Below are 13,785 nucleotides of genomic sequence, written 5' to 3'. Positions count from 1 at the left end.
GATAAAGAAGAAAAACAAAAGGGGCAAGCTTTCACCAAGGTGTTACTTGCCTACAAAAAAAATTTTCCAAAGCAAGATGTGCATCACCCTTCCTTCTCTTCCCAAGCCAAAAAAAAAGGCCCAAAACACAAGCAAGAGAGGAAGAGTACTCTAGAAAATAAAAATGACCTAACCAAAGCTAGGGGTAATACCCTTAGAAAGAATCGAACAAGAGCTCATAAAAGGGAGGTGCAAATCCTCCCCCAAATCAAGTTAAGCTCCATCTACAAAGGCTTAAAGAATTTCTGGTCAAATTCTCTCCAAGGAGGGGAGGATGATGAAGGATTGACCCCAACCAAGGATGGAGGCACATGCTTAAGAAGACTAAGCATGTTTAGAAAGGAAGTTCACTAATCATTCATCCATTTCATTTGTGTGTGTTAATTTTTATTCCCTAAGTTGACTTAGTTGAATCAACTTTAGTTGACTTGTTGACCTTTGACTAGGTTTGACTTGTTGACTATAGTTGACTTGACTTAAGCCAACATGCTAATCTATGTTTATTTGCTTTGTAGGTTAATTAGGAGTAAGAAAGCAATGCTAGGTGGCGCATAGTGATTGGGGAGCATAAATGATGTGGAAGATAGAGTAAAGCAAAGGCATAAAGCATAAAGTAAAAAGCATGAAGCAAGTGTAGCTATGTACCTTTGGTCTCCTTTGTTTTTAGCACACTTTGGCCACTTTTTTGGAGACATATGAGACACATTCTTTGTCTCCTTTTGTGCTAGAACGAAATTAGCCTTGCACACACCATAGTTAGCTCTTTTGTCTCTCATTTTTTGTAACCTTATTTGACCTAGTTTCTAGAAGCTAGGGTTAGGTTTTTGTAGAGTCATCCTTATGTATCTTTTATTTGCTTAGAAGCCCCTAAGTTCTTCTATATAAGGGGTGCTCCTAGACATGTAAAAGGGTTGAACATTTTGAAGTAAAAACACTCTTGTGTCTCAACCATTTGTGAGAGTTTCCTCCCTTGGGAGTGAAACTTTTAAGCCTTATCTTGCATAGCAAGTGGCGGTACACATCCACTCATCTTCAAGGTTGCCATGGCTTCTATCCTAGCCTTGTAGTGGCGTGCTTCTCACATTTTTACCATTTCTTTCCTTTCCATTTTATGTTTTCTTCTTCCTTTAATTGTTCTTGGTTTTCTATGGTTTATATGCTTTCCATTTCCTTTTTGTTTTGAATCAATCCATCATCTTCTTCTCTTGAGCTTTGTGAAAGGAACCTTAACATTTAGATAGCTTGATATCTTAATGTCCAGCGGGGATTTCACTTAGCTTTCTTAATCAACTCACACCATATTCAATAATTTTAAAAAGGAACAAGATAATCCTTCATCATCAAGCTACTATATACTCAATTTCAGTAATAGAGAGTGTTGCACATACTTGAGTCTTACTATTCCATGAGATTAGAGTTGATTCAAGTAGATGACATGTACCATTGGTGCTTTTCCAATCCAATTTGCATCCTGCATAGTTAGAATCTGAAAAACCACTAAGAACAATTTTAGAATCACTAGGATACCATAATCCAACATTGGTTTTCCCTTTTAGATAATTAAGAATCCTCTTTGCAGCTTTAAAGTACGATTCCTTTGGATTGGATTGAAACCTTGCACACAAGCATACACTAAATTGAATATATGGCCTACTAGCTATTTGATATAGCAAAGAACCAATCAATCCTCTATATTTGGTTGAATCAACTTGTTGTCCAACTTCATCTACATCCATAAGGAAATTCATGGCAGTTGGAGTGGCAGCCTCTTTGCAATCCTCCATTTTGAACTTTTTCAGCAGGTCAAAACAGTATTTTGACTAGCTCAAAAATGTCCCATGCTTGAGTTGCTTCACTTGCAGCCCTAGGAAGTAGGTTAGCTCACCCATCATAGACATTTCAAATTCCTCATGCATAGCTAAACAAACTCTTCACACATGGAGTTATTATTTGAGCCAAAGGTTATATCATCAACATACACTTGAACAAGTATCACATCACTTGCATTTTTTTAATGAAAATTGTTTTATCAACAACACCTCTAGCATAACCTTTTGATAAATAAAAATTTCTTAGCCTCTCATACCATTGTCGCAGTGCTTATTCAAACCATACAAGGCATTTTTCAATTTGAAGACATGGTTAGTATAAAGGTGATCTTCAAAGGCAAGAGGTTATGATACATACACTTCTTCATTTAAGAAACCATTCAAGAAGGCACTTTTCACATGCATTTGAGAAAATTTTGAAATTACATATGCAAGCATATGCCAATAATAATCTCACAGCTTCTAGCCTAGCTACATGTGCATATGTTTCATCAAAATCAATACGTTCCTCTGGATTATAACCTTTAGCATCTAGCCTAGCTTTAATCCTAACTATGTTACCATCTTCATCCATTTTATTCCTAAACAACCATTTAGTACCAATCACATTCATTACATTAGTTCTAGGAACAAGAGACCATACATCATTTCTTGTGAATTGATTAAGACCATCTTGAATAGCAACAACCCAGTTACTATCACCTAATGCATCATTCACATTCTTAGGTTCAATTTGAGACACAAATGCAACATGGTCAAAGAATACAAGCTTGCGTCTAATGGATACTCCCTGTCTGATATCACTAATTATGTTGGCCTTTGATAATCCCTTGGGTTTAATCCACTCCTTGGGTAAGTTGTTGTTTGTAGCTTTTTCATCCGACTGAATTTCCTTTTCAACTGACTAATTTCCTGCAACAAATTGCTTTTCCAACAACATATCTTCATCATCTATAGTCTTATGCCTTTGATTTATCAAATTGTGCTTTAACCCTTCAATTAGAAGCACGTTGTGGATGTTGAATGAGGCTCCATTACTTATGACTCCACTTCTAAGTATCCTTCCTTTGTTGTTGTCACCATAAGTCACAAAGCTTTCATCCTTTAGCTCCAACTTTGCAAACTTGGACTTGTCACCCATCATTTGCCTCGAGCAACCAATATCTAGGTACCATAGGTCTTTCTTTTCATGTTTTAGGACCTACAAAACAAAGTAGCATTACATGGTACCCTTTGATAGTTTGGGTCCAACATGGTTATACCTTTCTAGATCCTTTTGGGATCCATTTCATAAACCCTCTTGGAATATTATATTTTCTAGCATAGCAATTCTTAAGCACATGACCTTTCTTCATACAATAGTTGCGAGAAATGAATGACATAGCATTTAACTCATTTTTGGAAAAGAAACTAGAGAACTTCTCAGCTTTCTTTTCAAGGATAGAATTATAACCAAGTTCAGCCTTCCCAAAAACACAATTTTGAGAACCAATAACAGCTTCTAGGTTTTCTTTTCCTCTTATGAACTTTGCACAAGTTTTCAAAAGATATTTCACTTGATTTTTCAAAACAGTGCAGTTTTCACAAGGTTTTGTAGCTAGCTAGTTTTCAGAATAATCGATTGAATTATCTATAAATCATTTATAAATGTTCGAAATTAGTTTTTAAATTGGTTGTTTCTGATTCCAGTTGACTAACTCTGTTTTTCAGCCAATTATATATTCCTTTTAACCGATTGTTCCTGACAACAATTTTGTTAGCCTCATTATACAACTCTTCAAAGTCATGCAACAATTGATAATAGTCATTTTTATCTTTGGATGACAAGGAACTCACTTGGCTTGATGAGGATGATTCATATCCAATCATGAGGCATATGTTTGCTTCCTCACTTCCTTCTTAAGATGAACTACTTGTTGAATCATCATTGTCCTCCTAAGCTATGTAAGCACATCTTTCCTTAGTCTTTTTCTCCTTTTTCCTACACCAAACTTTTCCTTCTCTTTGTTATTGTTAGGACATTCAATCTTGATCAGTGACAAATATTGCTTAATATTTTAGGGGAGCCAAAATAATACAATCAAATTTATATATTTAATGATTGTAGGCCAAGATAATGAATACATAATTTAGTATAACCATAACTATATAAAGAAATAATAATTATTGTCATTTGTTCTTTTATATTCTTGAACTCATCAATAATTGGACCAAAACTAAAATTTCCAACTATTTCTTTTTCAATGTAAATAAACAAATTGTCAGCAAAAAATTCACCTTCCATCTTTATTCAACAATCTTGATTTGATAATCTTCATTAGAAAAAACAATTTTTCTATTATAGTAATGACTCACATGTAATTGCATAAATTATAAAAAAATTTAAAATGTTTTGGCATACATAATTTAAAAAACTTTAAAAAATTTAAATACATAAATTTAAAAAAATTAAAATTTTTGGGCGGCCATGGCCTTGTGCCCCTATATAGTATGCCACTGATCTTTATATGTCCTTACTTTCCACGATTATAACATGAGAAATTTGAAGTATTACTTAAATCATTTTGTTTAAAAATGTATTTCATTTGATTACCTTTGTCGCTTTTTCTCTTAAGATACTTTCCAAACCTCTTGACTAGTAGATTCAAGTTCTTATTGTCACTTGATTCAGTTACCTCTTCCTTGGGTTCATCACTTCTCTTGGATAGTCTTCAAGGCTATGATTTTCACCTTTTTCTCACTTGATTCAAGCTTACTTAACATTTGCATCTCAATTTCATGCTCTCTTAGCTTGCCAAACAATGTAGTTTGTGGTGATGATAGATAAATCCTTTGATTATGAGATGACAGTCACCTTAGGTTGCCAACTTCTATCAAGACACTTTAGTTATGATTTTCTTTTAACAAGATTTTTTAAAATAACTTTCAAATATATTTTTTTAAATTACTTTTAAATTACACAATTAAAATATAGTTTTAAAATTCCCTAATTTATAATTAGTTTTCAAATCTTATCGAACGATTTTTCTCAAGTTTACTGCTCCTATAAAATGTTTTGACAAATATGTGACCAGCGTATTAGAATTTGGTTCTAGTATAACCCTTTGACGTTCCAAACTTTCCACTTCCATCTCTACAATTTTTTTCATTGTATCCTTTTTAACAATGTAGAAATTAAAAAAAAAATACAATTCAAAAGCAAAAAATGACTTCTAAATTACAAAATATAAAATTTATTTAATTTTAAATGATATAAATGAAAAGTTAAAATGACTTTGAGATTGTATAATTAAAAATCTATCTTTTATTTTAAAAAAATAACGTTTAAAATATACAATTAAGAAAAATTATTATGAAAAAAAAGACAATCATATGGATGCAGAAAGAAAGTGGGCATAAGAAAACCTGCACAACTTTATACACATTACCGACCACTTTTGCCACCTATTTTAACGATATGAATGAGAAATTTAATATTGAAAACTAAACAATACATAACTTATATTGCGTCTCAAATGGACAACTGATGACTATTTTGGCATTGCTATATATTTTACTATTGTTTTGATGGTCTAAACTGAAGTCATACATGGACGTCGTTATGTTAGGATTTTAAGGTGAGGTAGAAATTCTCATTAGATAAAGTGAGAAATATGAATGATAAATAATTAGGAGATTCATAAATTTATTAGGTTAAAAAAATTTTATATAGACTTTACTTTATTTTTACTGATGTTAAATCTTTTTATGTTCCCTCTCAAAAAAATATTACGGTGATATCAGAGTTAGGTTTATCTTGAGAAAGGTTCGATTTAAAATAAATAAAAAATTCTAAAGTTTAAAGATTTATTATAATCATTTCAAAAGAAAGTGTATTTTATTGTAAAAATTGTGAAACCACACCGTAAAAGAATAGTTATTACTAAAATGCTTACCCTTGAGAAAAAAAATTCCCGATATAAAAAAACTCACACTCACTGACGGACCATTTTATGACGTAGGGAAGTCATGCTCCCAAAAACAATTCATATATATTTTAAAATTACTTATATTTTATTATATTATTTATATTTATTTTTTAAATATTTTCTTAAAATTTCATGCGTAATCTCTTTCTTTTTTTTCTTTGTTTTGTTTTTCTCTTTTTAATCTCTTTTTTTTCTTTGTTTTGTTTTTCATTTTTATACCTTGATTATTTTTCAGCTTTCTCTTTTTATCTCGATTTTCACTTTGAATCTCTCATCCTTTTTAAAATTACACTACAATAAAATTAAAGAGTCAATGAACATTTTAGACCAATCAATTTCTTTTTTTGAATAAGTTCATTTTATAAATTTGTTTGCTTATTGCATGTGATAAATTTGTCAATTATGTACCATTGGGTGGTGATAAATTAATTTTTTTCTAAATAGGTGAAAGATAATAAATTTATATTAAAAAAATTATAATAAAAAGAATTTATTTTTTTTTCAAAGAAAAGTTTGTGATGAAGATGGCAAAAATTGAATCAATACCAATTAAATTTGAAAAAAAAATTAATATGACATTCCTAAATTTTTTATTCAAGTTCTATCACCGCTCACACTTGAATTATCTAATTTAATATTTTAGGTTAGAAAATGACATACATTCTCTTTTATGAACTTGCTCACTATTCAATGTGATGAATCTTCGATTTCAGACTTTATGAATCAACAAATACACAGAACATTCACAACATTTATATTTGATCATCTAACCCATATATAATTTTTGTTTAAAGTTTACTCCACGACACGATAAGTTTTGTTTGCGTATTTAATATAGCAAGTAAAATTTTGTCGTACATTTTTTAAATTTAATTATGTGAGTTATACTGTCTTTATATATTAAAAAATCACACACATACACACATATATAATTGAATTTAAAAATAGTTATTCAAATATATATTTGAAATTTCTATAAGTTCAATGAAATTTTAAAAAAAATATTTAATTGAAATTTTTATTCACATAATTATTTTAAAATTCATTAATTATAATATTAAATTTGCAATTTCTTTGATGATTACATTTTTTTAAATATAAAATGTCAACTAAAACAATTACAAATTTTAAATTTTTAAGTGTTTTAACAACCAAAATCTTTTTTATAAAGACACCAGTGTAACCTTGATTTTTTATATTGAGATTGAAAATAAGCAGAACTCAAATAAATGTTTTTACAATTTTTTTTAAATGATGAATTAAGGAATAATTTTATATTTTACATAATTTTATTTGATTCTAGGATAAAAATAAATATTTTAAAAATTACAGTAACTTTGTAATTAAAGGTAACTATGTTAAGATGAAGGAGGTAATATATTCCTTAGGCATAGTTGAATTTGGAGGACAAAGTTAGTTTAAAAACCTTATATTTTTTTTTTAAGTTTTCTTCATAATATTTTCAGTAAATGAAGGTAATTTTTTTTAATTAATCTTATGTTGTCATAATTTGGTTGCGACATAGGGATCTTTCTGGTTTTGATCAAAACAAGAATTGACGCATTCGCATATGTTTAAAGTGGAAGATGGGTGAAGAATAGGGAGTTAGGGACAGTGCAAATAATTTGAGCATACATGTTTCCTGCAAATGCACAAGTTTTTGAAATGTAGAGTAACACAGAATCAGGATTTCCTGAGATGAACTCATGCAATCTAATCAAATATTACACCATTGTTCACAAAATTACTCGCAATGACTAAACCGATATTACTCCCATTTTTTCAATCTACGTTCTCCATTATAAGCATTTAACAATTCCAATTAATAATAAGATATTGAATTAAGTTATTTAATTCGAATGTTAATTAAATTATTAAATAAAAAATTGGCCAAAAATTGTTGTAAGAGTGGAGTATAAATCTTGAAAGGGTGTCAATATATATAACTTCTCAATTGTCAGTGGATGTATGAAATGTCATCGTGAAAATATAAATTGAATTAGAGATTTCTGATACATAAATTGCATTAGAGGTTTCTGCTTCACTTCTAAGTTTAGACCAGGGTAATTCTAAATAAATACGCTATCGGCAATGAAGAAATCTAGGTTAATATATAAAATCTCGGTTTTCTAATATCCATAAATAAAAATCATAAAAATAAATTATAATAATTATAATATTATTTTTCTATTAATGCGGTCACAGAAATATCTTTTACACAGATATTTTAGTAACTCTAATGTATATTACTAACAAAATATGTTAACCAAACACTTTTTAATTATTCTGGAAATAGAAAAATATCCGCACATACTTTAATTTTTTAATCAAACACATTTTAAAACTTCCAAAAGAGTTATTCCTAATGTTCTACCTAGGAATAAAAGTAGATAACATGAAACAAACACTCTAGTGCTTTCTTCCATTACGTGGCCGAACAATTGATGTTCTACCCAGGAAATTGTTCACATCATACTTATAGTTACAGGTCTAAAAGTTACATTATTTCACCGTTCAAACAAACATTTTCCAACAAAAATCAGTCTTTTTCAATGTAAATGATGTAAAACTTACCCAAACAAAATGAAACGGACTTCAAACTTCAATACAACAAACGATGAATGTCCATTCATGCTGTCAAAATCGTAACAGTAACTCCAAGTTGCCAACATTCAACTACTACTCTACAAGGTAACGCTGTATAAAACTTATCCAAGAGAGAAAAAGGCCGAAAGTAAGATTTGTAAACATTCTAAATATTCCAATTCAGTAAAATCTGTTTCATGAAGCCCAACTCTAATACACTAATAATGAAATTTCTTTCATGTCAAGACATGCTAGAAATATTATATAAATGCCCTTCTATATCTGGAATGAAACCTTTATCCAACATTTCCAATCTTACAATATCGTAGGTAGTTCGATTCGGATTCAAACCTTTTTCCAACATCTCATTAAGAAGCCTGCTTGCATCCTCTAGCTTGCCTGTTCTACAAAATCCTTTAATCAGTACATTATATGTAGCAACATTTACCCGCTTCCCTTCTTTCTCCATCTGGGTCCTGACCTTCAATGCTGCCTTCACATTTCTCTCCATGCAATATCCATCCATCAGAGTATTATACGTTATATGATTAGGTTTGACACCAAGGTTGACCATTTCACCAAGTAATTTTTCTCCCTCACTTGATTCATTGTCTTTGCAACATCCATCTATTAAGATGTTATATGTTATAACATCAGCTTTCCGGCCATAGGTCAGCATTTCATTAAGTTCCTTTGCAGCTCTCCCGTTCTGGTTCCTGCACAAGCCTGCAATTAAGGTATTATAGGTTGAAACATTTGGAAAAATCCCTTCTTCTCGCATCGATTTATGCAGAGCAAATGCGTCTTCCACCATCCCGTCTTTGCAGAATGCATCAATCAATGTATTAAATGTTATTGCATTGGGTACCAAACCTTGCTTAGCTATATCATCAAAGAGTTTTCTTGCTTCCCACGTCATCTTCATCTTACAAAGTCCATTCATAAGAACATTATAAGTAACAATATTTGGCTTCAAACCTATGCCATCCATCTTATCCCACAAAGCAATGGCCTCATCCAGCTTCCCGTTTTTAGATAAACCATTTATCAGTGAGTTATAAGTAACTAAATTAGGTTTTAGTCCCAGTCTTTGCATCTCTTCTAAAGCCTTTTTTGCAGCCAACACATTCTCATCCTTACAAAAACCATCAATAAGAGAATTAAAGGATCTCTCATTTGGGGAAATTTTATTAGCAAGCATTTCCTTCAAAATGGCCTCAGCTCTGTACATTTTTCCAGCACTTCCCTTCTTGGAATGCCCACCAATCAGAGTGTTATAAGTAACTACATTTGGAGAAAATCCCCAGGCTTTAATGTCTTCAATGACATCCTCTGCCTTATTCAACTTACCAGCTTTACAGAGACCATTGATATAAATATTAAATGTTATCAAGTTAGGCATAACTCTCCTTTTTATCATTTCCTTGTACACGTATTCCATTTCTCCTGTTTCATTCTCCTTCACCAGACCACTCAACAACGAATTGCATGAATTCAGTGATAACTTATATCCATAATCATGAGATCGCCTAAATGTTTCACAGGCAGCACGAATTTGTAAATTTCTTGCATATGCTAGGATCAACATATCAATTATTAGAGCATTTGTACACGGCCGGACACTGACCGACAAGAGAGAGTGAAAAACAGAAGAAACTGTATGTTTCTCGTTCTTCACAAATTTATCCAAAAAGGACCTGACTTTAGAGTACCTTTTTGAATTTGCTAGAAGATGTAAAATTTTGGCAGTAGTTTCAAGACCATATGAAATTCTAAACTCTTTCTGAGACCACTGAAAGAACCTTAAAACAAGCTCTGAATCAACCCCCGCATTGAACAATTGGTCAATGAATATTGCAGGTTTGGTTGTTTTAAAAAGGGGTCTGAGCTCTGACCAGTGTTGTTTACTCAAAAGCTCTGAAATTGTAGATATGCTCAACGACTGAAAGGCTAAACCTGTGAGTTAAAAGAAACAATATAGAGCACAGGATGGATAACTAAATTATCAGCTGATGAGGAGAGATGATTGTCAAAGGGACACACATTAGCATTATTCAAGAATATTGAGTAGTTAAAAATATTCTCATTTATCAAGAATTGATGGAAACAAAGAGAGAACAGTCAAAAGAAAACAGATCCGCAGATAAAATTTTGATGTAATAATAACAAAAAAAAAAATATGAAGGTTTATAAAAAAAGAATCAAATCCTAAGCATCACATGGATTATTTACTATATTACACATACGCTGAAGCACAGTTACAACTTAAGGATGGAAAAAGTTTTCTTACCTTGAACAGATCCAGTAAATTTGTCTATAACCATTGCTCAATGAATCCTTCCCTTGAAGGTCAGTTAATAAATAGTAGAGATCATCATTGATGGCAAACATAAACTGCAATGAGTTGTGTTTGTATCAGAAACAGAATAATACATCAGAACTAATAAGAAAATCACAGCTAGTTGGTATATATCATCAGATCAGAGGAAATCAAATTATGCATATTTTTTATTCACTAGAAATGATTGAATTTGTTTTCGACGATTCGGTGTTTCATTAATACTTTCTTGTTTAATGGTTTAGTACACTTTGTATAATAATTTACCGCCCATTACTCATACAACAAAACACAGATTATATCTCATAATCGTTTCAAGCCGCAATATAAAACCAAATTATACCGAAAACAAAAATAATGTGAATGGAGGAGAGTGACATAACACAGCCAAAAAAAATAGAAATATAAATTATTACAGCATAACACAACAAATGAAAGAAGATAAATTCAGAAAAAACAAATTATATCAGAGCACACACACCCAAGTGGACGAAATTGTCAATTAACATTGTGATGCTTTAGCACTACAATTGTATTAAAAAATATTATAACTATGAGAAAGCTAAGAAATATCCAGTATAAAAAGAGGGTTAAATAGTTTATTTAGGAAAGTTTATCACATTCAGTCATATCAATTTGGCTGTGTCCAACTTGCTTAGAAACATGCAAGTCAGTCATTTCACTCCTTATTCGCTCAACCTCATCCCATCTCTCAGCTTCAGCATAAATGTTAGATAACAATACATAATCTCCGTCTGTTAGACTTTTCAGGTTGGCAAGTTGTTGGAATGACACCTGAGCCAACTCCATTTTCCCTTGTGTCCAACAAGCACCCAACAATGTTCTCCATAAAATGGCTCTATTTTGGAAAGGAGAAGTCGTGATCATCTGATGTGTCTCTTCGAGCAAACCAAATCTACTAAATAGATCAACCATGCAACCATAATGCTTGATTTCGGGCATAAGTTTATGCTTCTTCACCATATGATCAAAATACCATCTTGCTTTATCTACCCAACCCTTGTGACTACAAGCAATCAAAACACCAACAAATGTTACTCAATTCGGCCTAACAGTACCAAGCCCGCATTCCATCTCTGAAAACAACGTCAGAGCTTCCTCACAGTAACCATGGACAGCCAAACCAAAAATCATAGCATTCCAACAACTTGTAGTCTTTATCTTCATCCCTCTAAATACCTCCCAAGCTGAACTCAAATTCCCACATTTAGAATACATATTCAGAAGGGCATTTCCCAAATACCCTTCAATCTTATGCTCACACGCTTTGAGAGACTCGTGTATTTTGCTTCCCATTTCCAGTGCACCAGTTTCAGCACAGGCACCCAGAACTGAAATAAACGTCACTTCAGTGGGTCTTACTTCAGCATTTTGTATCTCAGAAAACAGTGTCAATGCTTCTGCATAATCCTTAACGGACACAAAAGCAGCAATCATAGAATTCCAGGACACAACATCCCTCTCAGGCATAACTTGGAACACCCTTGTTGCACCCTCAATATCACTTGACCTGATGTACCTTCCAATGACAGTGTTCCATCAAACAACATTCTTGAGTGGCATCTATTCAAGGAGGTAATCAGCTAACTTAGAATTGTTGACACGATGGTATGCCAATATCATGATATTCCAAGAAACCAAGCTTCTGTTACTGATTTCATCAAACAAGTGTTGGGCAACATGGACCAATCCACATTGAGAGTACATGTAGAGCAAAGAGTTCTGAATAGTGGGGTCTTGATCAAACCCCAGTTTGAGAACAGTACAGTGAACTTCACCCCCTTTGGAAACGATAGTGATCTCATCGCACTCAACAAATTCTCGAGCAAACTTGTATGCTCTAGAGCAAGCCTTGAGCACAAAGTTGTAGGTGAAATGGTTAGATACAACATATGAGGTCTGCATGTGGCTTATATAGAGCTTGAAGAGGGAAGGAAGACTTGGCAAAGGCTCGAATCATACTGTTGCAAAGGAAGGAGTAGTTCATAGAAGTTTGTAGGAAGAGGTAATGAGCATGGCAGAGGTCTCCCATAGGAGAACGTACAGAAAAGAATATTAACCTATCAATGAAAGGAGTATGGGTTTGAAAGCCTGCTTTGGTGATAATGGCTTGGACTTGTTTCAGTTCCAACATGGAACAGAGGTGCTCAAGCACATACCTTATGCGCGAAGAATATGTTCCCAACATTCGTGCTGTGTCTCGCTGTCACTACAAGTATTCATATAAATAAACTATAAGTATTCATATGAAAATTGAGAGTGGTATTTATATGAAAAAAAAGAAAGATTCTATAAACAAGACTGAGTATCGTCAAGGTTGAGGATGTGGAAAGTTGAAAAACCAAATTACTATGGATTTGAACTAGACATGGGTGGGTGCATAGTCCGGTTAGCCTGTTTAAGCCGCACAACATTCTAAGAAAAAAAAAAACGCTTTCCTATTAAACCCAACTGCAAGCACCCTCTTCGGAACTTCTTATGCTACTCGGCATTTACATTGCAATTGATTCATATTTCAAAAATTAGGAGCAATAAAAAGCTACAATAAATGTAAGCAGACATTGAGCACCAACAATCAGTAAAGGAAAACCAACCTAGGAAGCTCCGACCTCGGAGCCGCGCTTCCCCGCTTCGGAAGCGTGTCGGACACGGACACTCGTCGGAAGCGTGCACGACACGGTGTCAGACACAGTTATTTGAACCTGACACGACCTTGTTTCTGGACGCGCGGAGAAGACACAGAATGCATGCATGGGAAAAGCGCTTGAGAAAGGTTGAAGTTCACACTGCGGACACGGTGGCCTTGCAGTTGCAGAGGGAAGGGGGCGTGAAGGAAAAGAATAATCTGAAACAAAAACTTAACTTTTTTTCTTATTAATTTAATATTTTAGTTAGATTATTTGGTAAGGAGGTTTGGTTTTACGATCCCAATCCAATCCTTTTCACCAATCAAATTTTCACTTTATCAATCTTTTATTCTTTTTTTCAATACAATTATGCAAAG

General features: G+C 32.6%; 1 protein-coding gene and 1 pseudogene across 2 annotated transcripts; both read right to left on the bottom strand.

Annotated features, from left to right (window-relative positions):
- Window positions 1–8,359: 8,359 nt before the first annotated feature.
- Window positions 8,360–13,644, bottom strand: LOC114193661 (pentatricopeptide repeat-containing protein At1g09820-like). 2 transcript variants are annotated; one of them, XM_028083546.1, is made up of 3 exons: window positions 13,376–13,644; window positions 10,713–10,816; window positions 8,360–10,378 (listed from the first exon to the last, which is right to left on the bottom strand). In XM_028083546.1, exons 2-3 carry the CDS (start codon window positions 10,744–10,746, stop codon window positions 8,664–8,666), a joined length of 1,749 nt encoding a protein of 582 aa, XP_027939347.1. In that variant the 5' UTR covers window positions 10,747–10,816; window positions 13,376–13,644; the 3' UTR covers window positions 8,360–8,663. The 2 variants fall into 2 exon arrangements, with proteins under 2 accessions (XP_027939347.1, XP_027939348.1); XM_028083547.1 differs by lacking the exon at window positions 13,376–13,644 and adding an exon at window positions 11,381–11,468.
- LOC114193662 lies at window positions 10,838–13,272 on the bottom strand (annotated as a pseudogene).
- Window positions 13,645–13,785: the final 141 nt, after the last annotated feature.

The sequence above is a fragment of the Vigna unguiculata genome, chromosome 8 (assembly GCF_004118075.2).
Source record: "Vigna unguiculata cultivar IT97K-499-35 chromosome 8, ASM411807v1, whole genome shotgun sequence".
NCBI lineage: Eukaryota > Viridiplantae > Streptophyta > Magnoliopsida > Fabales > Fabaceae > Vigna > Vigna unguiculata.
Note: the sequence above shows the minus strand (reverse complement) of the source record. Positions and strands in the feature narration are given on the sequence as shown.

Excerpts from the sequence above, each read along its gene's own strand:
- LOC114193661 (XM_028083546.1), bottom strand. The coding sequence starts at position 10,746 with ATGGTTATAGACAAATTTACTGGATCTGTTCAAG. Across the intron at positions 10,379-10,712 it reads ATTTACTGGATCTGTTCAAG|GTTTAGCCTTTCAGTCGTTG; the intron begins GTAAGAAAACTT and ends TTTAACTCACAG.